Here is a 26,703-nt window from a genome sequence, read left to right as displayed (position 1 = left end):
GTAATATAAAAAATAAAAGTAGATATTGCAATATGGGAAATAATTATCTCATTTTATATAAGGTAATTATCTCATGCATTAGATACAAATTGGATGTGGGACCCACTTTAAATTTTCTCTTTCTCTTTTATTCTCTCTTCCGTATGTATGTGTATGTAGGAGATTGTTTTTATCTCATGCTAAATGAGAAAAACAATCCCCTTGCCATATTTACAAATAAAAAAAAAAACCTAAAAAAGGAAATTAAAAAACAATTTATAGAAGCTTCTCAAATCAGAGTCCATTTGGGCGCGAAGGGTTATCCGTTGTTTAACAATTTTCCCTCTTCTCCGCCTTTAGCGTCACATTAGAATTCGACTCAGCCAACGAAGAAATCAAAGAACGAATCTTGTTCCGTATTTACCTGCGCCACCAATATTTCAAGGTGATGTCTCATTTGACTTCATCCATTTTCCTTCAATACAACTTTTTTTTTCAAATCTGAGTTTTCCAATTTTATTGCCCAGTAATTAGATAATCTGAAAATTACTAGTTTTTTCGATAGTTCAGGAAAATGCTGATAGCTAAGTGGATAAAATATTAATGTCATCGATTAATCTGGTCAAACCCTGATTCGTCTGGTTTTGGGAGTTTAAGAGCTGTGTGTGTGTGGGAGCTTCAAGCACAGAAAAAAGAAAAGGATCTGTGTGTATGTGGGACTTGTTAGATTGTACAAACTGAGTTTTCAATACAATTGTTTAGACTAAAGTCTATTTTAATGGTTTTAACAAAAGCAACTAGAACTAGGCTAGTGGTTAGGGACTTAGGAAGCTTGCATGAGATCATAAATTCAAATTTTAATGCCACTATGTAACCAAATTAAGAAAGGGTTTTCCTCAATTTTCTTCTGTTTTTCTTTTTCCATTTTACTCCTTTCAATTGCATTTGATTCATTCTTCTGGTTGAAGCCTCTGTTGTTTTTCTTCTGGCATGAGCAAACTTCCTTAGGCTAGTTTTTGTTATCTTTGCTTTAAATGCTAAACAAGATAAGTGATTTAAATAATAAAATAGACGATAATATTGATAGAAATATTGTAAGCATAAACTTTCATACAGCTCGAAAGAATAGAGAAAATTGTTAGTAGCTGAGGGCAATGTCTAGTATTTGAGGAATGGTGATAATATAATAACATGGTGATTTATCTTATGCAATTTCAAAATGACGTTATTTTGGTATAATAAGAGATAACTTTATCTCCTATGATACACCGCACACACACAACACAAACACATATATATATAACATTTTGGGTTTAGGTCCATAAAAATCTTGTTAAGTACTTAATTAAGGCACCAATATTCATTTAGTATTTCAAGAACCAATATAATAAAAGTGTTCAGCCTTCATCCTAGCTAGTAGTTTATATAATATAATAATCTTATAGAAAATGAGGGTTGGATATGTTAGGTCATTACGTGATTAAATAAGACCAATGCATATTAGGTTTTGAAAAAAAAATTGTGAAGGTCACTGATGAGTAAAATGAGTTTTGCAGAAAATAGGTGTACAAAATTTATATGAGCATGTTTGATGTTTTGCATAACTTGAAATATTGGAAAAGTACTGAATATTATTTCACACATTCCAATGTACTTCGGTCTATTATATAGGCTAAGCCAAATAAAAGAATGGCTAAACTAAAAGAAATTAAGACTATATTACAAAAGGCTTTTTACAGCAACATAATTTTATTGAATCCTTTGGAGGGATTAGGTTATTGAGTATTTATAGGTGTTGACTCTCAAAGATAAAAGCTAATTACGGTATCAGTACATTAAATTCTATTGATGTTTCTTCTAATTCAAACTGTAATTTTGTTCTGAATTTAGCTGTATTCTATATTAAATGACTAGAAGCACCTAGTAAAAGAGGAACCAAGCTTCTATACTATAATATAGATGCAAACTTATGTTCTTTCTTTCCCTAACTTCTTGCTTTGTGTAGTCTGTGAAGAAATCTTCAAAATTGTATTTTTGTTTCTTCTCTCTTGCATGCTTAGTGAGAAGGAGAAATGGAACCACCGCAGCCAGCTTCTAGAGGAGCTGAAGCAATTAAAAATCTGTCTCCTGGATCATCAATTTCTGTTGCATATCACCCGCTTTTTGGACCTCATGATGATCTCATCCTTCTAGAGCTTGATGAGAAACTTCTCCCAGATGTTCTGCATGAAAGGTATGCATTGACCAATGTTAAGTTGTTTGTATGTAACTCTTCCCCTACTTTTCCGTTCCCCAACTTTTGTTTTACTTTAACTTGATGATTATTCTATGCTAGGGTGGTCTTAAGAGGACAACCTGATGAAGATGCAGTTCTTTGTACTCAATCCAAAACATATGCTATGAAGTTTGTTGGAACTTCCAACTCTGTTTTGCTTGTACCACCAGCAAATCAATCAGAATCTTATGAAAATCCACTAAAGAGTGATAGTATTAATTGTGAAGAGAAAGTTGTTGCACCTGTGATCAAACTTGTACCTGGTAATATGGAGCTTAATGAGGTTTCCCCCAGACTTGATAAACTTAAATTGCTTCTTTCAGAGAACCGTTACAGGTTCGAGGAGGATGACATGGAAAACTTAGAAGAGAATCACGAATCTAGAACAGGATTATATAACTGGAATGATCTTACAGACAATATTCAAGCTAGTGATGAGGAATTAAGGTGCGGACTGCAGGCTCTTTCAGCTGTGGAGATTAATGGGTATTGGAGAATAGTAGATGAGAGTTACATGAACATGATTCTGGAAATGCTTTTAAGAAATTCAGTGTTGAATGACTGGTTACTTAATGCTCTAAATGTCGATGAAGTTGTGAGTACGCTGGAATCGGATGGTTTTCCTGGGGTACTTGCAAGACATTGTTTGCATGTATATGGCAAGGAAGTAAATAGTGGCATGGATATCTGGAAGTTGGATGAGAAGCGGGTATGCATTCATTTTGCAAGAGAAATCTTGAGAGGAGGTAAGAGGAAGTTAGAGAGTTTTATGGATGAATGGAGGCAGAAGACTCCTGAAGGAATGCAACCCACTTTTGATCTTGTGGAAGGAGAGGTTTTGACAGAGAGAATTGGAATTGAGACATGGGTTCGCGCCTTCAGTGTTTCTTCTTTGCCTTCCACTCCAGCTGAACGTTTCTCCATTCTTTTTAGGGAGCGGGCAAAATGGGAATGGAAAGATCTTCAGCCCTATATCAGGTTAGATCTCATAATTTTTTATTACCTTAAAATGTATGGTCGTTTTTAGATTTGATTTAATTTCCCCTTTTTGAATGTTTCAGGGATCTGAATGTACCAGGTCTTTCTTTGGAAGGTTTGCTACTCAAATACACTCGAAAGACTCAACCATCGCCTGATAGAGAACCAGTTTTCAGTGCAAGATAGTTTGTACTTGTGTATCTTTCACAGTCATTCCTGCCTTCCCTTCACTTTGGATTGATTATTATTAGAGATATAAATATTTTATTTTATTTTTAATTGAGATATTCTAGATCTTTCTATTTTCTTTTTATTTTCTAGTTATGTTCTTCTATATAAGAGCCCCATATGTACAAATGGATTAACCAATCAATGAAATCAATATTTTTCATTTTATCTCTTTTACCTTCTAACACGGTATCAAGAGCAATTTTTCATCCTCCATGAATGGAGGTTCCGTTGCACTCATAATATATATATTTTTTTGATCATCTTTTCCGGCCACTTTCCGCCATGCATGATTTTCCGGCGTGTTCTTCATTTTTTTTAGTTGTTGGTCATCTCTTTTTTCTAGCACCTTCCACGCGATCTCTCCTTTTGGTTGCTCCAAATTTTCATGTGTTTTCCAAATCTCTCTAGCAGCATTCCAAATCTGTGGTTCCATCTACCCAGATCTGTGTTCTTCTCATTTGTCATTTGTTGCAGGTCATCTTCTCCGGCGACTTCTATATCTCTCAGATCTGTTTCATTTTCTTGTTCGTCGAACCTCCATAAACCTTTGTCGTGTCTTTCTCTCCTCCGGCTGCGTTTCTCTTCTTCCGGCCATGTCCTTATCTTTTCCAGCATTCTCCGGTCATTTACATTACGGATTAGTAATTTTTTTTTTCTCCCCATCAGAGCTTGTTTGGGGGTACACATTTGTTGAGTTTTTTTTATATCCTTTTTTGTTTCTTCTATTTCTCTCTCTCTAAGTGAAAACTTCAACAAACCAACTCCCATTATGGTGAACAAACACAATGCAATACAAAGCCACTAGCCATTGCAACAACAACAGCCACAATGTTAACAGTCATTGTCGCCACCAAAACCCAAACGTACAGGGGATGAATGGTTGGGTCCTGACCAAAAAGGAAATTCAGTCCCATTAGGCCAACCCAATTCACACGTTGCCGCCCACCAACCTAATCCAATCTAAGTTGTGATGGAAAAACCAATGCAGTGTTTGGACACGATTAAATGCTGCCTTGGTGAGTGCTAGGGGAAAAACGCAGGGCAACCGACAATGTGCAAGGTCGCATGTTGCGAAATTGGCAAGTATACCGTTCGTTTCAAGTAATAAAAGTGATGAGTAAAGATTGTTCCCTCGAGGGTTAATGCACCAATGACTAATTTTAACTATTCCTTTTTTAATTGGAAAAGAAAATTGGTTTGGTTGTGAAAGTGATTGGTTGTTGTAATTTTAAAACAGAATTTTAAAACCAATAATATTTAAAAACATGCAAGAGTATAAAGAATGACAAGAAAGTATGAGATTGAGTAAAAATTGTAAAAAGATTGTAGCCAGGAAGCACTTCATCTCCAATTCTCCCTTATATTCCTATATTGTATTTTATAATGGGAAAAACTATTTTTATGCTACATGTGATAAATTTCTCTCCTACACACCCTTCGATAACTGTGCCACTTTTTTCTTTTCTTTTCTTTTTATTTTCAGGTGGTGGAGCCCACAAGTTTATCTCTATGACATGAGATAACTTATCTCCTTTAACATGAGATTAATAAAACCCTTTTATAAATAACTAATTTGTTTGTTCGGACAATTCATTATTTTCCTATAAAATAGTTGAACCCTAATGTGTTAGTGATTTCAACCCTTTAATCCAATTAGAATCCTAGTGTCTTAGTAATTCCTCTTGAATCAAACATTAAGCAAATGAATTAAAAGTCTGCAATCTATGTAAGCCTATATCTAGGTCATGCACAAATTATTATTCTACCCTTGTCCAGATTAAAATCTCAATATGTCTATTGTGAGCCCTAACCCTCAAAGCCTTATAATTAGAGTGATCAGTTCTAATAAGGATATGGAAAAATTAACACAGGCAGAATAAAATAAACTAACTAATTAACTTATAAAAACAATACAGGAAATATAAAGAATTCACATTGGGTCCATGATCCCAACTACAAAAAGAAATTAGCCAGACATATTCATGTCTGACTTAAACAAATTAAAATAAGAAAAATTGTTCACGAAGGAAAAAGAAAAGAAGAAGAAGAAGAAGATGAAGGATCAATGGTCTTCAGTTTTCAACTCCGTCGGAATCCTGATCTCCAGCGTGAGTTTCCAAGAATATGTTGGAGTCAAGGGAGCCATAGGAATATGGAAACTTGTGAGTCATTTAGTCCATGAGCTGAGGAATCAGAGTTGGTAGTGAAAAGACCTGATCAAAGCCAAAAGTGTTAAGGCTTGAGTGGAAGAATATAGCTATTTAAGAATGGAATAGTGGATCCGTTCCTTCTGTTAAAAACTGTTTCTATCACTCCATATTGTTGTCTCTTAATTATTGTTATTATTATTTGCATTACTTTTCTTTTTTCAATCTTTTATCAATCATTCACCCATGAATATTGTTGACCCTTCTCTCAACAAGAAGGATATCATATATAACGAAGCGAAGAACTATTTGCTGTCAGATTGAACTTATTGTTCTTGAGGAACGTTGTCAAAACAGTAAGGAACGTTTGACCAAACAGGTCAATTACTAACTTTTCTTTTCATTTTCATTCTTTTTAAAATAGTTAAAGGCATTAATTAGAGTACTATCCTCGTGGGAACGATAATCTGGGCACTAATAGTCCCACTTATTACTTGATGTGTGCACTTGCGCACTTGGGTTGAAGCCAAGAGAACGAAAGTGTTTTCTCTTGATGAACTAAAGTAAAGGAACATCCTTCATCATAATATTTTAAGCAACCAAAAAGTTCACACCCAACAATTAGAAATTTGTTTACCTTGACGAGAACATCTTCCACTATACCATGTGCTTGCTTTGTTGAGCGGTCGGCCAGTTGAATATTCATCCTCGTTGGCTTTACTTCATTAATTCCCAGCTTTTTCATCAGGGTGAGGGGCATCACATTTATGCTAGCACCAAGATCGCATAAGACTTTCTCTATAGTCGTCTTGCCGATGGTGCATGGAATACTGTCCTTCAACTTTGGAGGCAACGGGGCCAAAAACTTGTTGCGAATTCGGCAAGTATACCGTTCGTTTCAAGTAATAAAATGATAAGTAAAGATCGTTCCCTCGAGGATTAATGCACCAATGACTAATTTTAACTATTCCCTTTTTAATTGGAAAAGAAAATTGGTTTGATTGTGAAAGTGATTGTTTGTTGTAATTTTAAAAATAGAATTTTAAAAACAATAATATTTAAAAGCATGCAAGAATTAATCAAGAACGTCAAGAAAATATGAGATTGATTAAAAGTTGTAAAAGGACTGTATGATTGCACTGCACTCCTCTGTTAGTATAGCAGGTTCATCCTCAGTGAGCTTCTGCTTCTTAGACAATGTTTCCTTCAGGAACTTTGAATATGAAGGCATTTTCTCCAGAGCTTCTGCAAAAGGAATGTTAATTTGCAGTTTCTTAAAAATATCTAAAAATTTAGACAATTGCTTCCTTTGCTCATGTTACTTGTTCATCATGGGATATGGAGGTTTCTCAAAACGTGAGAAATCTCATTGCTTCTTCTGAACTATAGGAGGTTGCTCTTTTGCTTTTTCCTTGCCTTCTTGAGTGTGGTCATTCTTGCTTGTAGGAGCTTCCACTTTTTCTAGATCCTCGCTTTTAGTAGTGATGGCATTGCAGTGCTCCCTTGTGTTGATTATGGTGTCACTGGGGAATGTTCCTGGATTTCTCTTAGCTAATTGTCTTGACAACTGCCCAATTTGAGTTTCCAGATTCCTTATAGATGCTTCGTGATTCTTGAAAGCGGATCTGGTCTCTTGCATGAATTCATCGGTGGTCTTTGTCAACTGCAGTAAAGATCTTTCTAATTCAGATGGTTGAGTTATGGAATTGGAGGAGGTTGTAAATATTGGTTGGATTTGTAATCCAAACCTCCTCCTTGAACTCTCCTCCTTTGGAAGTTGTTCCCTGGAGTATTGTTCTGGTTTCTCTGGAAGTTCTGCTATGGTCTTTGATCATACCAGACTCTGTTAACTTGTAATGCATCTGATCCTACCAATGTTGGGCACTTGTTGGTCTCATGCTCTCCTTTGCAATACTCACAGTTAACTCAGTTAACTTGAGCTGTAGAAAGTTGCATCTTGTCCAATTTAGCATTCAAACTGGCGAGCTGTTTGAGATATGATCTTTTGTTCGGCTAACGATGCATCATTGTTTCCCAATTGTAGAAGTCCCTTTCTTGGTTGAACTGCCATTGATGCGTTCTCATTCCTTGCAATGTAGTCGATCAGCTCTAAAGTTTGAACTGTTGTCTTCTTCCCTATGGTTCCACCAGCTGCGCCATTGACAACCATTCTGGAGTCTGGTGTCATTCCATTGTAGAAGACTCTAACTTTCTTTCCGTCCGGCAAGTCATATTGGGGGCACTTTCTGATCAATTCTTGGAATCTGGTCCAAGCTGCACATAGAGTTTCTCCTGGCTGTTGAGTGAAGTTGGTAATTTCATTAACCAACTTGTTGTATTCCTCCATGGAAAAGTGCTCAGCGAAGAACTTAGCCGCCAGTTCATCCCACGTTCTGATATTGTCGGGGGCTTGTCTATCCAACCATCTGAGAGTTTTCCCTGTTACAGCAAAAGGGAACAGCTGGAGTCTAATTGCATCATCTGACATCCCGTGATGCTTGGTTGTATCACAGATTCTTAGAAATCTGTCAATGAAATCATGGGGGTCTTCATAATCTTCCCCACCAAATGGATTTTTCTCCACCAAGGATATTAGTGTTGGCTGGATATCAAAATTGTTAGCATTAATTGGTGGTCCGACGATGCTAGAATTTGGCCTAGTGAAAAGAGGAGCCAGGATTGATATCCAAAGCTTGGGTTTTAATCCCTTGTGTGCTCCACCACACCTAGTGGAAGGTTGTGGTTGGATTTTATGCTTCTTGACATAGTGTGTATATGTATGTTCATGCATTATTGCTTGATTGTGTGACATGCTTGGAGCATGTTGTGTGTGAAATGGTGTGATCTTTGGCCAGTAGATGTGTATTGGTTTGAACATCCGCTGGAGACATCCTTTGGGGATTCCGATCGGGTTTTGCCGTGGGGCCGACTCTGGGAGTGGTACCAGGATGATCTAAACGTGTGACTTCCGCTGGATAGGGCTCATGAGGAGTTCCAGTTGGGTTTTGCCATGGGGTCGTCTCATCCATGGGAGAGGCACCAAGAAGCTTACCAGGAGTTATATGATGGGGTCTTTGAACAGAATCCTTGTATGGATGTTCTTGGATGTGAGCCCAGTTGTGTGTGATTTTGTATGCTATGCATTTTATATGATGTTATTTGTTGCACATTGAATGAGCCATGGGGTGGAGTGATCCTCTAGTACCCTTGGTTTACTGAGATATATTTGTATATCTCACACCGCGTTTGGGGACATCATTTCAAGTTATAGCGAGCATGGAGGATCTTCGGGCAAGAGGCCCGTTTAGTGGATGAGTTGAGGATGATGTGCATATGGAGAGCATGGCATCTTGGAGGAGATAGATTTGATGCATGAGATTCATATGTCATTTTGAGAGATTTCTATATTTTGTGAACATTCATTGTGTAGAGGACTTAGTATATGAACATGGTATTGCATGTAGTTATATTTACCATGCTTTTGTTGTTCATATGTAATCCTATGTCCCTTGATTATTAGTTGTATTTTGGAATCCAATTGTATATGCCTCATTTTATCATTTTGGATATGGGTGAGAATGGGGGATGTCCATGCCACTTGAATTATGTTTAAGAATTAGTTGTGTAAAGAATATTTGATGGAGGTGTATAATTGATAGAAGGGTCAATGAACTATTGAATGTGTTGAGCTGTGAAATAGTTAAGTAAATATTGAAAGGATAATTGATTAGGTACAAGATTGGAAAAATTGGTAATTGTTGAAAATATAAACAGGGTGCTGCCAAATTTTCATATCCAATATGATAGAATTGGACCCCTTGGCCTTCTTGGAAGTTATAGATCTTTCTTTTAGCTTTCCAATAAGACCAAGATTTTGTAAATTGGATGACTATAACTCAAGTTATGGGTAAAATACCAAATAGGTCGAATTATCCTATTTTGGGGTCTATCTCCAGACCCCTGGCGCTATTAGTGCCGTGGTGGCGCTAATCGCGCCAACATACAGAGAAGAGAAGTAATCCTGGAGCTATTAGCGCCAAGTTGGAACTGTTCGTGCCAGAATTCTGGAAACTTTCTGTTTAGTGGCACTATTCGCGCCGGTTTGGCGCTGTTCGCGTCGGAATCTGTGGGTTCAGCATCACTTTCTTAGGAAATTCATAACTTGAGCTACTGTGCTCCAAATTGAGTGAAGTTTGAACCCACGTGAAGCTAACGAAGAAATCTATGGCATATTAAGGAAGGAGAATAATTTGAGAGGTATAAAATTGTTAAAGTAAATAATAAGGTGAAGGAATTTAGTACCGAACATGAATAAAATAAGTTATAAGCTTTGTTGGTTTATGGGAACCACTTAGAATCTTTAAATGTAAGTTGTATGGTATTAAGCTATGGCATTCATAATTCCGCAATAAGTTTTGAGTTATGATCACAGTTATTTTAGAGGTACAAACGAGGTTAAAAAGAAAAAGTTTTCCCGTAATTACAAATAACTACTGTGATTGTAACTGCGCTTAATATCATGTTTGATGATAACACACAGGTCCGGTAACGGGGTGTTACACATTCTATACCTTCCATTTGAGACTCCTCACGAGCAACCACCATACTTCTCCATTTTATTTTCTTGTAACCTAATCTTGTTTCTTATTAATATAAGTTGTTTTTCTTTTCTCTTCCAGTCGTTATTTCTGAACTGAATCTCGGGTCTATGGGACTTCAGTTTGGAATAATTCTGTTTATATTTATAGCCATGGGCTAAGTTATTTGTGGAACGAAAAAGCTGTAAAATTCTTGAAGAACTATATTAAAATTTTTTGCACTAAAGCTTTTGCATTTCTGTGATTTAAGTGGGCTTTATTCTTTGTGTATCAATGGAAATTGAATTCAAAATGAGAAAAGAACTTCCATAAGGAAGGGATTTCAGACAACTTAATCAAAGGAGGAAGGTAGTGTTGTGAGAACAACACTACTGGTTGCCTTAGGAATAAGAAACCACCTCATTCACTGAAGGTTCTGAACTTAGTAACTGTTGGAGTCAAGGAAGCCATATGCATATGGAAACTTGTGAGCCATTAAAGTCCATGAGCTGAGGAATCAGAGTTGACAGTGAAAAGACCTGAATAAATTCAGAAGGGTTAAGTCTTAGGTCAAGAATATAGCCATTTAAGAATGGAACAATGGATATGTTCCTTGTGTTAAAAACTGTTTTTATCAATCCATATTATTGTCTCTTAAATGTTGTTATCTTGTAGTTATTTGCTTTCATAAATCTTGTGATTATAAAACCAGAACTCCAATGAATCTTGTTGTTCCTTCTCACATCAAGAAGGATTTGGTATATAACGACGCGAGGAGTTGTTTGGATTCAGACTGAACTTACTATCTTTGAGGAACGTTTTCAAGATAGTAGGGAACAAATGACCAAACAGTTCAAATATTATCTTTTCTTTTCATATGAATTCTTTGTAAAACAGTTTAAGGTATTATTTAGAGTTCTATCCTCGTGGGAATAATAATCTGGGCATTAATAATCTCATTTATTACTTGATGCGTGCACTTGCACACTTGGGTTAATGGCAAGAAAATGAATGCATTTTCTCTTGATGAACTAAATAAAATGAACGTCCTTAAAAGAACATCTAAGCAACCAACAAGTTCACACCCAGTTCTTGAGATTTCGCCATATGTCCTTGACCTTTTGAGTATGACTAAATAGTGGGGGATATGCTATTGAAACCATACCTTGGGACATTGATTGTGACAATGATTATATCCTTGACTTGAAATCTATTGCAAATCACCTTCCAAACCAGATGGTAGTGTTCTTAAGCCTTGAATCCATCTAGATTTTGAGAAAAACCCTCCCCAAGGCCGCGGCTCAAAGTGGTAGATTTGTGTTCATGTTGTTGATTGATGCTCCAATGGTCTAGTATGTCTTGGAGAAGCCTTGTGCCTAGCTTTTGAGTAAGTTTCTTCATCATTTTAACGGTTTAATCTTTGGATTTAATTCATGAACCCTAAAGGGGGTTTTGTTGATTTGTGATGTTAGAAAGCTCAAATGAAAAATGTGTATTGATGATTCGTACATGGTTGTTGTAGGTTGCCGTGCGTTGATTTGAACCCCGAACCGTGAGTTCAGTGGATTGCCCTTGGTCCCGGACCAAGTGGGATTGAGGTGAGTAATTGGAACCATGCTTGTATAATTGGTAAACTGCATGTGTTTGTATGAATCTTAAGTAATTGAGAATGTCCTCTGTGTAGGCATTTCTGTTGTATAACGAGCTCGGAGAATATATTACTGGGAGCTAAGTAAATAGGGCTATACAGGTAACCTCTTGGTACTGGGGCTTGATCCCCTTGTGTGTTCCACCATGCCCGTTGAGGGTGATGGTAGGAAGTGTATGTAAGTAATGTAGAATAATATGATCATGCATTTATTATGTATGTTAGTGGTACACTAGATGTACCGAGTTTCTGGCCAGTAGACAGTTTTCCTTCGGGCGTTGCGGACTTCCACTGGATAGGTCTCCGAGAGGGAGTTCCAGTTGACCTAGGGTCGTGGTGTGTGATCCGGATAGGAGCACACTAGGAAGTCTCGGGTGTATATGGATGGAGGGTGCCTTGGTTGGTTGTTCTAGGAACACGCCTTGGTTGAGACCCGTAGGCTTATATGTCGAGCCATTAGGCAGGACGTTGCATGGTATTGGCATCGACCATTCCAGCTTTGTCGTATTTTGTATCCCTATGTTCCCCAGTTTCTCTAAATCCCTTGCTATATCCCATTTTCAAGATGTTATTTTATGTTATTTATATGTATCGAAGTGAGCCATTGGGCGGAGTATTCTCCAGAACCTCTGGGTTACTGAGATATATTCGTATATCTCACCCCGTCTTGGGGGCTTTATTTCAGGAGGTAGTAGTGGTGCCGGAGTGGCGGGCAAGAAGCCCGTAGGATGATTAGCTGGAGTATTATCATTATTTTGTATTTTGGTGGCCGTTGGGCCTAGGCTAGACTTAGGGCATGAACATTGTATATGTTGTTAGGAGGAGATTTATGGTCATATTTGTTCATGCTATTTTTGCCTAAATCTAGTTACATATGGGTTATGACGTTTAGAGGTTTATTATTATGTTGCATTTGGAGACTTATGAATCATGATGTAATTGGGATAATTGTAAATATTTTATTTGGATCTTGTGTAATGTGAAGCATATGTAATATGATGAAAGGGCAATAGGCCTATTTTAGGATTATGATTAGCAAATGCATGCAATTGGACTTTGATGATTGAAACGTGTTAAGTATTAATAAAGGAAGCAATGTGATTCATATTGTATAATTAATATAAATTGTGATGGGTTGTAAGTGACCCAAGGCATTGTTGGTCCTTGTGTGTTCCATCCAATTATTATTAGGTACATTTGAGGTCTTAGATCACTTTGCAAATTTGGAGATTTTTGTAAAAACAAAGGAAACTCTGCCGAAATTTCTAAAATATAAATATAGAGTGTTGCCCAACTTGTCAGCCCTATATGATAGAATTGGACCCCTTGACCTTCATGGAAGTTGTATGTCTTCCTTTTATCTTTCCAACAAGACCAAGTTTGTATCAATTGGATTAGTATAACTCAAGTTATGGATAAAACACCAAGATAGGTTAAATCTTCACTAGTTATTGCTTTCCTTCAGACCTGCAATGTTGTGGGCGCCAATTCACAAGGAGAGTCAGTAGCCATAGCGTTGTGGGCGCCAATCTGGCGCTGTGAACGCCAACCATTCTGTTTCTGGTGCAATTTGGCGCTGTCAGCGCGGGAACTGGCGCTGTCAGCGCGGGGGTCATGTGTGCTAAGAATCCAACTTCCTTAGAAATTTCATATCTTGGGCTACGGTGCTCCGAATTGAGCGCGGTTTGAACCCACACGAAGATAATGAAGAGATAAATATCATAGTAGAAAATGAGGAACCATTGGTGAGGTATTAAATACTTTGGGTAAATACAAAGGGTGAAGGTAATTGGTTTAGATCTGTATAGATTGGGTTTTTGACTAAGCGGGTCTATGGGGACCCCTTAGAGTCATAAGAGTGTTAATCTATGTTAGGTCAATAGTTTAAATAATGATTCCACAAAGAGTTTACAGTTACGGTCACAGCTTTTGATTATTACGCTTTTATTGTTTTAAAGGTCCGCGTAATAAATGAAAAAAGTTTACTCGCATTTTTATAAATGAACTGCTGTGATTGTAACTGCGCTTAATATCATAATTAATGTTAACAATACCGGTGTACAACAGGCTGTTACAATGATGATAGTTGCTCCGCTTTTCTATATGTGGTTTTCTTATTTGGTGAATATGGCACAACATATACTAGACTATATGTGATTGATGAGCAATTTTTTCTTGATAGTCATCATATTTTGCTGTTTATATATTGAATGAGATGTTATTTATTACTTGTCTTGCCGTTGAAGCTTCTCCAACATTTGATAAAGCTATAGCTTTAGGGGAAAATAATGCTCAGTCTGTAACCTTGGTTTTAGAAGGATGTCATCCCCAAAGGTTGAACAATAATGCCAGGTATATTTCAAAAAAAATTCAACATTCAGATGTTGCAATTGAGAGAGATGCCCGTGACCAATGGAAAGTTCAAAATGATGATTTTACTTCAGTTCTTGGTCTTGCGGGAACTTTATCCCTCTCTATAGGCCCATGTGTGAAAGAATTTATGAAATGACTTTGCATGATACTATTTAGATACAATACCACCCCAGCACAATTTAGGGAAAGTAATATGGCTGACTCAGCAAGGCAATTATAATTGCTTGTAAATGGTTCTAACAGACTTGGTGGCATGGGAAGTGAGGTTGAGGTGGTTAAATAGTAAGGAAGGAGAAGAGTGAGGACACATGGAATTTGCTATTAGAAATGGAACATTAGGATAGAGTGAGGCCTCATTAATTGTCTCACGTTATCTTTTTACTTTTCTATCTTTAATTTTGTTTCCCAGTTCAATTGAAATTTCCTTTTCTTGTTGTAGTCATGTCACTGTTTTATTGTCATATAGCTTGTAATTGTCACTCGAAGTCCTTGAATATATAAAATTATAGTTTATCAGGAAAAATTCTTTGTTATTGTTTGATTATTCCTTATTTTTAGTTTCTTTAGCGCCTTTGAGCGCGCTCTACTACACATAAATTTTCCTCTGTTATGTGCGTTGTAGCGCATCCTAGCGCATTGTAACGTTCTCATCAGGTATTTTCTTCCTCTATTAGCGCGCTTTAGCACTTTGGGGTTGGTAGCTACTGCCTCAAAATTAATTAGTGCGTAAATAGTGTACTTCTACACGATTTATCGCTCTCTTCAAAGGATTTTCTCACATGGGTATCGCGGTTTGGCACTCTAAAGCGCTCTCCCCAGAACCACAATAGGTTCTATTGGTAACATGTTACCAACTTGGGAAGACACACTCACATTCTTCATTCCTCTTGGCTCCCAATTGACCATAATCTTAACATGATAGATATACATTTGTACATTTCATTGAGTTATCTCATAACATACATGTTGAATATCAAGCTATTGATTTATGCTTTACTTGCATGTCAAGTTAACTTCTCTACATAATTTTCATGCATGCTTAATACTTGTACAACTTCTCAAGTTATACATTCCTTTGCTAATATCTCGGGCATCATATTCTAAGAAAGATCATCATCAAGATGAACATCTCAACTTATACCTTTCTTCTCACATTACAGAACCCGTCATGATAATATCTCATTTCTTATATTCTCAACATAAACATTCAAAACTCAATCTCATTTAAGCCACCTATCATTTAGCATAGGCTCTTAATTACTTAACTTGCATCTCAAGAAAATATCAACATTTACATCTCATGCACATATATTAATGTACATCATCATAATCTATTACATAACTTCATTACACATTTGCATAATCTCTAATATATATACATCATCAAAATTGAGATTCTATATAAGCCCTATTCATGATCTTCTATCAATGTATTACAAGATATAACACCTCGTATTTCATAAACGTATAATTATATATGAAGATGTGGATTAAGGTGTAGGATTAGTGAAAATCCTGAAATTAAGATCAAAATACATAAGAAGGGTAAAATGCTAAATTGCCAAATACGTAACCCTAGGAAAGAAAAATTGAGTAGAAGGCCTCAAATGGGAAAACTAACCCTGAAAATGGATTCATAACGGAAAATTGAGTGATTAGGCAAGTTTCTGAAAAATTTGATGAATAGTATTTTACCGGGTAAAAATATCACGGTACAGTTGTACTGTAAAGCGTGCTGAATAAATTTTGAGCTCTAGGTTTGGAAATAAGTTATAAATGATACATAGGACTAGGAAATATGATTTCTGGTGAAAATTGATGGAAATTAGGATTTTTGGGGAAGCGTGCCAACAACGCACATAACAGCTTAAAATTGTGATTTCTCTGAACGACCGGAAAACTCCGGATTCATCTGATCAAGGACACTTAAAGGACAATGGTTAATGTTAAAAATTGGAGTTTCTAAATAATCTAGGAATTAATGGACGTTTAGTGGATTAAGCGGGAGATTTGAATTAATTTGAATCGGGTGAGGTGACGGTGGGACCCACCTCACTTAAGTATACATGCCACATGTGCATTGTTCCTATTCCTTCTCTCCTCCCTCCCCACTCAAACCCACAGCCTCCCCACCATCGGAGAGCAAGTTTGCTCCAAATCTTCTCCTACACCAAACTCCCTCATTTCTCACTCAAATCCAACAAAGTTTGTCATCAAAATTTAAGGAAATCATCATCCAAACACAACCCACCCATTGGTTGCTCTTGAAAACCACTAAATTGAGAGAAAAATCCCATCTAAGTCCGCGGACAAGTGAGAGTTTTTGAAGTTCTTGGAGTTGATTGATCCTCCAATGCTTTGGTATGGTGTGGAGGACTCCTAGGCCTTGCTTGTGAGTAAGTTTTCACACTTTTAATTGGTTGAATTGGTAGATTTGATTTTGAAAACCTAAAGCTAGTGTGTATGGATTGATGTAGTTAGAGAGCTCAAATTGAAAATGTGTATTAGATAAAAGTGGCTTAGAATGATGCTTTATAGTGATTAAACTCATAAAAATTATTGGTGAAAAATATTTTTAACTTAGGCAATTTTGATGTTGGTATTCATGACTCTGTAAACTGGCATGATTGTAGGATTGTGTAATTGAGTTGTGGAGTATTTGTATGAGTGGATAATAGGATTGTATGAGGTGTGAAAGTGTTGAAATGAGTTGGAAATCCTTTGATATCCTTGTATGTATAATTCGACCATTTGAGGGCATATAGGGTTGGATGATGCAAAATTCATGAAATTGGTATTTTGAAGCTTTGAGCTAAGTTTAAATTGGTTGGATGTTGAGTTGATCCATTGAATTGGAAGGAAAATTTTAGGTGTGTGTTTGTGTGTTCAATCCGGCCATAATAGGGTGATTGTTGCAGCTCGGCAAGTGCACTGGTCGTAAAGTAATAAAGTGTACCGGAGTACGAGATCGTTCCCACGAGGATCGAATTTTCAAGCACTAGTTCGCTAATTGCGATTTAGTTGGACAATCAAGAATAGGATTGGAGATAATTAAATTTGAAATTAAAAGAATCAATAACATGCAATTTAAAAATTCAGAATTAAAAAGACAATTGAAAAAGATGATGATTGATAAAAAAAATTAAAACAAGCATAGTTAGGGTTTCGACTTCCCCCAATATCCTCGTTATGTTATGAATTAAACAGTCAAGAACCTTTTCTTAATATAATGCCAATCAATTCTTTGTTACCCAAAATCTATGTAATCTTGAAAGAACTCTAGTTCCCCGATTATTCCCCAAGAAAACATGCATTAAGATCACGAATTTAAAGATTGCACAATTGTCCTATGTCTATCCCTAGATCATAAGGATTATGATAAATTTATCAAGTCAGGGTTCATGCACCAACATCCCTATTGTCATACAATTCCCCTAAATCAATCTATAAGGAGCAAACTCATAGAAAGCATTAAAGACAGATAAATTTATTCAATTATAAAAAGAAAAGAATTCAAGAACAATTCAATCCATAAACATAAACGATTCAATTGGGTTCCATCTACCCCTAACTACATAAAAATCTAACCTAGCATATTGAATTCAAAAATAATAGTAAAGATAAGAGAACCCCAAGCCTCCATTGGTGTGATGTTGACTTGGTTCCTCAGTGTTCCAGTGCTCCGCAACAGGATTCCTCCTTTAGGTCTCTATGTAATTCTCTGAACTGGTTCCAGTGTAAAAGTCTATGAATGAGTAACCCTCAGCTCCTTATTTTTAACCATTGAAGCCATATCTCTTAATTCTCCATCCAATCTTCTCATGAATCTCTATCAAATTTGCAATCAAATCTTTAATTGCTTCCTTTTCTTATTTAAGATCTTGCAGATAGGGTGACAGATTGAGCTTCGAATCTTTGTTATGATCCCTCTTCCAATCTTCCAAAGGATCTCTATTAGTTGATAAATCAAGACTGATTTGTTTCCGCTTCATTTAAGAAATATTACAAATCTGTATACTATGGCAAATCTCCATAAATCTCATTAAATCTTGGCTGACTGGTGCGTGTTTGGGCGCTCAAGCGCGCTACTGGGCGCTTCAGCGTCCTCTTGTGAACAAAATTCCTGAAATTGTCTGCCTCCACATGCTCGAGCGTCCACTTGTGCGCTCGAGCGCGCTCCTCGATGGTGGATTTATATGATCTTGGGCGCTTGAGCATGCATTTGTGCGCTTGAGCGTCCTGGATTGCTCACTTTGGCTGTTTTCCCTGCCTGCACGCGCTGGAGCGTCCATTCAGTGCGCTCGAGCGTGCTATTCTGGCCTTTGACTTGTATTATTTTGGTTTCCTTTGGTTTATCTTGAGCCTCAACTTTTTGTCATGAGTTCTTCATCACTTTTTAGCACCAATAAGTGTGGTTTTACCTTGAAAATTCAAAGAACTTCAAAAACATTAGCTCAAATTCTTATCTTATGACTTATATGCTGTAAAACCTTGAATTCCATGCAATTGACTACATAATTCTTGTATAATTTAGCCTAAAAACATGGTAAACCAAAGGTTTATCAAACATTCTCAGATTTGAATATTGTTGTCCTCAACAATCAATCACAATAAAACTAAGGGAATAGGGAGTAAGAATCTCAAAGCATGGAATTTGACAGGAAAGATTCAACAGAGACATGATAATAGAGCATTCAGACTATAAAAATTGATGCATCAATTTACAAGTTTCATAATTCATCAGAAAAATTGCAACAAAATTCTTAAGATCAAGAATAAGAAAAATTTACTGAAACACTCCCTCACTAGGAATTCAATTCACTCACACTCAACTTTGGTGTTTCACTCGTTTCCCACTGAATCCTCACTACCATAAGCTTGCTTATATTCTCGCTCTCCACAGTTATTGTGACATATCTCACAAATCAAGAGGTCTTTCTTAGGGTTATAACTTGGCCTGGCTAAAAGAAGGAAAAATTTAGAGAATGAGCTACAAGATTAAAATTCAGATTCAAAGAGGGACAAATGTAATCGTTTACATTTTGTAAACAACTTTATTTCTTCTTTTCAATCGATTCTTTTTCTTTTTCTTTTGAACTCTTCTCTTGCTTGTCGTTTTCTTTTCTCAGAACAATTTTTCTTTCTTTCAGTTTACTTCTTTTCTTTTTCGCTTTCTGAGTATTTTTCCTTTTCTTTGTTTCTTTCTAACCAACCTTATTTCCTTGGCTTTTGCCTTTTTCCCTGTACTTCCATACATCACAATTTATATCATCAACAATTAACACCTTTTCCTCAATTCAAATATGAAAATTAATCTCAAATAAGGTGAGGATTTATATGGAAAGTGGCTTATTCATCTTTATAGGTTTTCAAAGAATAAACAGGCCTAGGCTCAAAGGGGTTTAACTAAGGAATATCAGCAATGGTGGGCTAGTTGGCCATCTAGCTTAAAGAAAGAACATGCCTCAATCATATCCATAAAATATATCACATACCAATTCAAGCAAGAAACAAAGCAAGTTCTAGAGTGTCTTTCATACAGTGGGATGCACACTCAATAAAAAATTTCTGTATAGGCTCAAAATCTCACGGCTATGAATGCACAGTAATTCCCCTATTCTTTATCTTAAAAATATCATCTTTAAAGAAGGTATTTAATAAATCATGAAAATTATACATTGATGCTTATTATGAAAAAAATTCAAATAAAATCATCATCATGCTCTGAATCAATTACTGATTAAACATCCCTACCATTTTTCCATTTAAAAAAAAAACTGAGAAAACTTTAAAATTTTTCAAACTTTTCACAAAACAGTGGCTTGGGGTTTTTATTAATTAAAACTCTAAAAAAAATTAATTAAATTCAAATTGCATAAAAGAAAAGAAAAAGATTGAGATAGTTCACTGTACTAGCCGGATGTTCTGTGTATACTCATGAAGTTTCTCCGGTCAATTAGCACTCTGGCTGATGAACTATGCGTTTCCCATTCCCATATTTAAATGTTTCTGTCCTCAACAACTAATTTAAATTTACAAAAAAAATCGCGTTGATAGTTTAAAAACTAGTCGATTCCTCGTGAAACAGCTTCGAAAAACTATCGGTCAACAGCGCTGAAATACCATACTACAACACATGGTTATCTCATACCATAAAAAAAACATAATAATCCAAAACAAAATGAAAATAAAATAAAACATAAAATGGGCTAAGGTGGTCAGTCATCCAGCTCCTCATCCTCAGCATCTCGCACAATGGCGGGTGTTATAACGGTATCCTCGCCATCCTCCATGTAACAGCCCGTTACGTACCGGTATTGTTAACATTAATTATGATATTAAGCACAGTTACAATCACAACAATTTATTTATAAAAATACGAATAAACTTTTTCCGATTATTACGCGAGCATTTAAACAATAAAACGCTTAATAATTAAAAGCTGAGACCGTAATCGTAAACTCTTGCGAAAGACTTATTTAAACTATTTTTATAACTTACTTTACTTATTACAAGTTACTAAGGGATTCCCATAAACCCACTTAGCCAATTACCAAACTTTACGTTTTTACCTTTTCGAACATGGTTCACTCATCAATTTTCTGTGAACACACCGCTCACAACCAGACCTTCTTTTCAGATTATATCTTTGTCTTACTTAATTTCCTTTTCAACAAGCTATAACACGCTCAATTCGGAGCTCATTTGCTCCGGTTATCACCGTTTGAAGTTGGACAAGCAAAACAGCCAACCAACCCCAAAACAGCTCAAAACCACTCACACTTCTCTAATTACTGCACGCAATCCACTCATCCAATTTCTCTCAAATTTTTATCCTACAAACTAGACATCTCAAACTTCATTTTGGTGTATCACACGCTCAATTTGACTGAGAGACGAAGCGGGAATCAAATTCCCAAAAATTGGCCAGAACAGCCCCTGCATCAGAGGTCCCTGGACAGTCTGAACTCAATAAATTCCACAGGGCTGCGTACAACCCATAACTGGCTCATATTTTAAAAACATATAGGGGACATCTTAAGCTTCAAAATTGTGTATGGCACGTCCCTATTGGACCTCTATATAGGGAGATATGCTCTCCCGAAGTTCGCCTAAAATCTGCCAATTCTACAGAAAATTCGCCAGAGTTTCCTTTGTTTTTCCAATAATCCCCAAATTTGTACAAGCTCACTAATGCCTCAAAGTACCTAATAATCCAACAATAATACAGTAATAATCCAATGGATGACACACACAAGGACCAACAACGCCTTGAGGCACTTACAACCCAATCCAGTTTATATTTATTACACAGTTTATACTATATAACTCACATTATAATCCTTGCTTGTTTCAATCACAAAGGTTCCCTTTACATGTAATTTCACAGGGACAGGTTATTCTGCCTACTCCCAATTTGCCTACCTCTACCTACCCCTCTCAACATCGTTGGATTAGAGTCTCATCTAACGATTCAGATTCAAAGCATAAATAAAACTTTTTTTCCTCTTTTCTCTCTCTGACTCCACCCTTATTCTCTCCTCCCCTGCGCGATGGAGAAGACGCAGCTTTGACAACCCTCTCTCTGCCGGTCATTGAATCTGTACATAGGTCAAGGAATCAACCGCTCATTGCTCAAAGAATCGACCCTCTCTTTGTACAAAAGATTGTTCTTTGATCAATTAAACTTTATGATAACTTTTTAATCCATTTGTCGTTTTACTGCTCTTTGATTCTTCATTATTTTTAGAGAGAAAAGTTCAAATATCCTTCTTCCTTTAAATCACTTATCTTATTGTATTTTTATTTTTTTTTATAATTTATCCCTTATATTTTATCTTCCATAAATTGTATTTTTCTTATAAAAATGAAGTTAATTTTAATTTTAACTCTCTTGCTAAATGGGCCAGAGGCAATGGATCTTTGCCCTGTTTTGGAATTAAAAGTGTTCAATGTTCATTAAAACCTGGTTCAGAGTCTTGGGTTCACTTTGTAAAAAATTAAAAATAAGTCGTAGTGCAAAGACAAACCCCCCAAAAAAAAATTAAAGAGAGAGAGAAAAAAAAATTACAATGAATTAGGGAAAAGAATGAAGTCAGAGAGAGATATGTATTGGAGAGTGGAGAAGACAGATTTGGGATTGTCGGGACGGAAGGGAGACTTAGCGGTGGCGATAATGTGAGTGAAAGATGTCAATGATCGGCGGAGAAAGGGTTGTCAAAACTGTGTCTTCTCCATCGCGCAGGGGAGGAGAGAATAAGGGTGGAGTCAGAGAGAGAAAAGAGTAAAAAGGGTTTTATTTATGCTGTGAATCTGAACCGTTAGATGAGACTCTAATCCAACGATGTTGAGAGGGGTAGGTATAGGTAGGCAAATTGGGAGTAGGCAGAATAACCTGTCCCAATTTCACAATATAAGCATATAATCATAACTCTAACATAGGCCTAAAGTCCTTCCATCCTGATACATCATGCATCTCTTTTACATTTACAACATATACTTAAATATTACAACTTACAACTTCAACTTCAAATTACCCTTTACAATATTACAACTTCAATTACAAATTCAAACATAAGTTCAAATGATACAAACTACTAGACTTAGGCATGCCAATATGAACAATATGCCAAATACTGAAAATGCTCCTCTATCACTTTGCGGGCTGACACGAGCTGTCGAACTCGCGCAAATTAAAAATTAATTCTTTAGGGTTCAGAAAATTCTGTAGTAAAGTGCAAACCCTAAGTCGTCTCTCAAGGAAATTGTTTGGGTAAAAATCGCTTACGATGACAGAAAATAAAAGGGGGGTTTTGGATTTTGATTCAATAATTAAAAAGGCAGAATGTAAAATTGTATGTAAAATTCGTAATTAAAAATAACCAACCTAAGGTTTGGGTTCCATGGACGTCTTTCCTCGGATAAGAGGATATCAGAATCGTGATTGATTTGTCAATCGAATCAGAATCCTTATTTCCAATTGACAACCCTCTCTAAGCGATCGCTTAGCATTTGATCAAAGACGATGCTTCTACTCATACAATCGCAGAGTATGAGCCCGCTTGATTTAAGATCATAGGGTCAATCAACCTAATCATCAAATCTGATGATTAATCCCTTTCCATAATCGCAATCGCGAACCTCAGATTGAATATCCACGATCGCACGATATCAATCTGAGTTTGGAAGGGAAACAAAACTGATTTAAAATAAAGCGCAGACCCTCAAGACTAATCCATGGAATCCGTCACCCTTAGGTTGATTAAAAAGTTCTTAGCCTCGCATGGCTAAGGTAAACATAATTGAAATAAAAAGATGAAGAAGAAGAAAAAGATGAAGAACGCAATTGAATAAAAACTCAGAGAGAACTTCTCTGTTGTAAAAACTGACTGCCGAAGGGTTTCCTAGAGTCTCCCTTAAATAGCCGTCACGCAGGACGGCTAGGGTTTCACCGCTTCAGCCAAAACATAAAATAAAAGCTAAATAAAAAATAAAACAATAAAATAAAACATGGCCTTGGGCCCTAAACACATTGGGTCCTAATGTGAATTACAAGTCCAAACGTCAAAATAAAATTCCAGCAAAACACGTCATCTTGAGATCAAGTTTCGACCATCTTTCTGTCCGAATTGGGCTTCAGTAGCTGAAATATAGATTGTAGCCCTATCTGTTATCTGCAAATAGAAACAAGAACGGAGTCAATCGGACATCTGTAGAGTGAGATATGGTCAAAATACAAAAGTAGTGTAAATCTGGAAAATTATGACGAAAATCAATTAAACCCAACTAAAATCTAGAATAGTGAATTGACCCAAAAGACCTTTATTTAATTCAAATAAATCATAAAAATACCAACCAAGAGTAATAAATAAGTGTAACAAAATATGAGTTATCAAATTCCCCCACACTTATCTTTTTGCACTCCTGGGCAAAAACAAACTAAAATTGAAAGCAAAGACTAAGATCAACCAATCCTTTCTAACAACTATGAAGCATACAGAAAATATACAAAGATCACAAGTCTTCCACAGGTAATCAATCAGGACAGAAATTCCCTAATCTCAAATCACAAGACCTGCTAACTTCAACTGCAACTGCTAACTGCACAAAAATGGTTCCTCACAAGATGCTCTCAATTTTTCTCTCAAGTGTATCAGTTAATTCAGTATATCACTCAAATCAACTCAAGAAAATCATCCTACCATAGGCTTGCTCAAGTTCTACTTCTCCACTGCTCATAACACATGCATGCACAAATCAAGAGGGCTTTATGCAGGGTTGTAATGGGGCTGAGGTAAAGGTATGGATGAATATGGAAGAGAAAGCTAAACACCCCAGAATTTTACAAAGAGCAAAAGTTAAGAACTAAACTAAGAACATAAAACAAAGATACTGAAAAGATAAACACTTTTTTTTTTTTTTTCTTTTTTTTTTTTTTTTTTTTTTTTTTTTTTTTTTTTTTTTTTTTTTTTTTTTTTTTTTTTTTGTTTTTTTTTTTGTTTTTTTGAAGAAGTAAAACCACACAGCAGAAATGAATCAGATGGTCACCCCCCACACTTAAACTTTTGTCCGTCTCGGGCAAACCCCCACACTTAAACACAACATCACAATGAAACCAATGCTCAGTAAAACTCCAGGGTGTGGAATTAATTGGTTTTTCACTTAGGCTTGTAATGCGGCTTAAGAAATAAAAGATATAAAGGCTCAAAGGGGCTCACCAAGGGATAATAATATAAGGGACGGCTATCTGGCTAAAGTGGGTACAGAAAAGAAAGAATGCCTCAATCATATTCATGCATGCAAGTGAAAAATGCAGTTTCAAAAAGAACAAGAGCAAGTTCTAGAGGACAACAATCAAGAGCAGAAACACACAAGAAAGAAAGCATGGCCAGAAGATATGCCATGTATGCGGGCTCAAAACCTCACAAGGGTAAACCAAGTCATGCAATCAACAGCACAGAATCAATCAACAGGTAGTTGTAATCCAAGAATCGAGATCAAAGCCTAACAGATTGTGCTATCAAACACTGTGATCGAAGTCTACTCCATGTACCACTCAATAATTACCAGAAAGAAAAGGAAAATCTCCTATGAAAAATCAAAAACGAAAAGAAAGAAGAAGATGCAAATAACAGAAAGAAAGAAGAAAATGCAAATAACAGAAAGAAAAGAAAATGCAAATAACAGAAAGAAAAGAAAAGAGGGAAGAAAACTCCCCTGAGCTCCCTAAGGAGAATAAACAGCTTCAAGCAGCCTGATCTCTGCTTCCATCTCTGTATCCTCAGGCTGCTGTGGTGTTCCTTCATAGAAGGGCTTCAGACGATGCCCATTCACAGTAAATGTGTTCCCAGTCTGCTTATCACTTAATTCAACTGCTCCATAAGGAAAAATAGCAGTAATAATAAAGGGGCCATCCCATCTTGATCTGAGTTTACCAGGCATAAACTTAAGACGGGAATTGAATAACAGCACACTCTGGCCCACTGCAAATTCTTTCCTCAGGATCTGCTTATCATGGAATGCCTTTGTCTTTTCCTTGTATAGGCGTGAGCTCTCATAGGCATCCAGACGAAGCTCCTCTAACTCTTGCAGCTGTAGTTTCCTTTCTCCACCTGACTGGATTAGGTCCATGTTACACTGTTTCACAGCCCAATATGCCCGATGCTCCAGCTCCACTGGCAGGTGACATGCCTTACCATAAACAAGCCGGTAAGGGGACATTCCAATCGGAGTCTTATAGGCCGTCCTGTATGCCCACAAAGCATCTTCCAACTTCTTGCTCCAATCCTTTCTATTAGCATTGACAGTCTTTTGAAGGATTTGCTTAACCTCTCTGTTTGAAATTTCAGCTTGGCCATTTGTCTGTGGATGGTATGCTGTAGATACTTTGTGGAGGACTCCATATTTCTTAAGTAAGGCCTCCATGCTCCTGTTGCAGAAATGTGAGCCCTGGTCACTGATAATAGCTCGAGGAATACCAAACCTGCAGAAAATATGAGAACGGACAAAATCTACAACAACAGCAGAATCATCAGTTCGGGTGGCTTTCGCCTCAACCCATTTAGAGACATAATCCACAGCTAAGAGTATGTAAGCAAAACCAAAGGAAACAGGAAAGGGACCCATAAAATCAATACCCCAAACATCAAAAACCTCACAGAAAAGTATAGGGTTTTGGGGCATCTCATGTCTACGGGAAATGCTACCTGCTCTCTGACAATTAGCACAAGACTTACAAAACTCATAAGCATCATGAAATAGAGAAGGCCAGAATAAACCAGAATCTAGAACCTTCCTAGCAGTTCTTTGTGGTCCAAAATGACCACCACAGGCAGATGCATGACAAAAATTTAAAACAGATAGAGTCTCACTGTCAGGCACACATCTCCTAACCACTTGGTCACTACAAAATCTCCACAAGTAAGGATCGTCCCACACATAGTATTTAGACTCACTTTTCAATTTCAAGATCTGAGCCTTAGTGGAGTCAACAGG

At 36.6% G+C, this 26,703-nt stretch overlaps 1 protein-coding gene and 1 non-coding gene across 3 annotated transcripts; both read left to right on the top strand.

The window, feature by feature from the left end:
• Positions 1-291: 291 nt before the first annotated feature.
• LOC133284251 (uncharacterized) lies at positions 292-3,543 on the top strand. Of its 2 annotated transcripts, none has more exons than XM_061481243.1 (4): positions 292-424; positions 2,040-2,212; positions 2,315-3,232; positions 3,316-3,543. In XM_061481243.1, exons 2-4 carry the CDS (start codon positions 2,052-2,054, stop codon positions 3,416-3,418), a joined length of 1,182 nt encoding a protein of 393 aa, XP_061337227.1. In that variant the 5' UTR covers positions 292-424; positions 2,040-2,051; the 3' UTR covers positions 3,419-3,543. The 2 variants fall into 2 exon arrangements, with proteins under 2 accessions (XP_061337227.1, XP_061337225.1); XM_061481241.1 differs by having other exon boundaries at positions 380-424; positions 1,985-2,212.
• Positions 3,544-7,835: 4,292 nt separating this feature from the next.
• Positions 7,836-7,942, top strand: LOC133284253 (small nucleolar RNA R71). The gene has a single exon (XR_009747882.1). It is a non-coding gene; the product is annotated as a small nucleolar RNA R71 (small nucleolar RNA).
• Positions 7,943-26,703: the final 18,761 nt, after the last annotated feature.

The sequence above is a fragment of the Gastrolobium bilobum genome, unplaced genomic scaffold (assembly GCF_033153095.1).
Source record: "Gastrolobium bilobum isolate Gb01-03AN ecotype WA unplaced genomic scaffold, APGP_CSIRO_Gbil_v1 utg105010, whole genome shotgun sequence".
NCBI lineage: Eukaryota > Viridiplantae > Streptophyta > Magnoliopsida > Fabales > Fabaceae > Gastrolobium > Gastrolobium bilobum.
The sequence above is the reverse complement of the archived record's forward strand: the minus strand, read 5'-3'. Positions and strand labels throughout refer to the sequence as shown.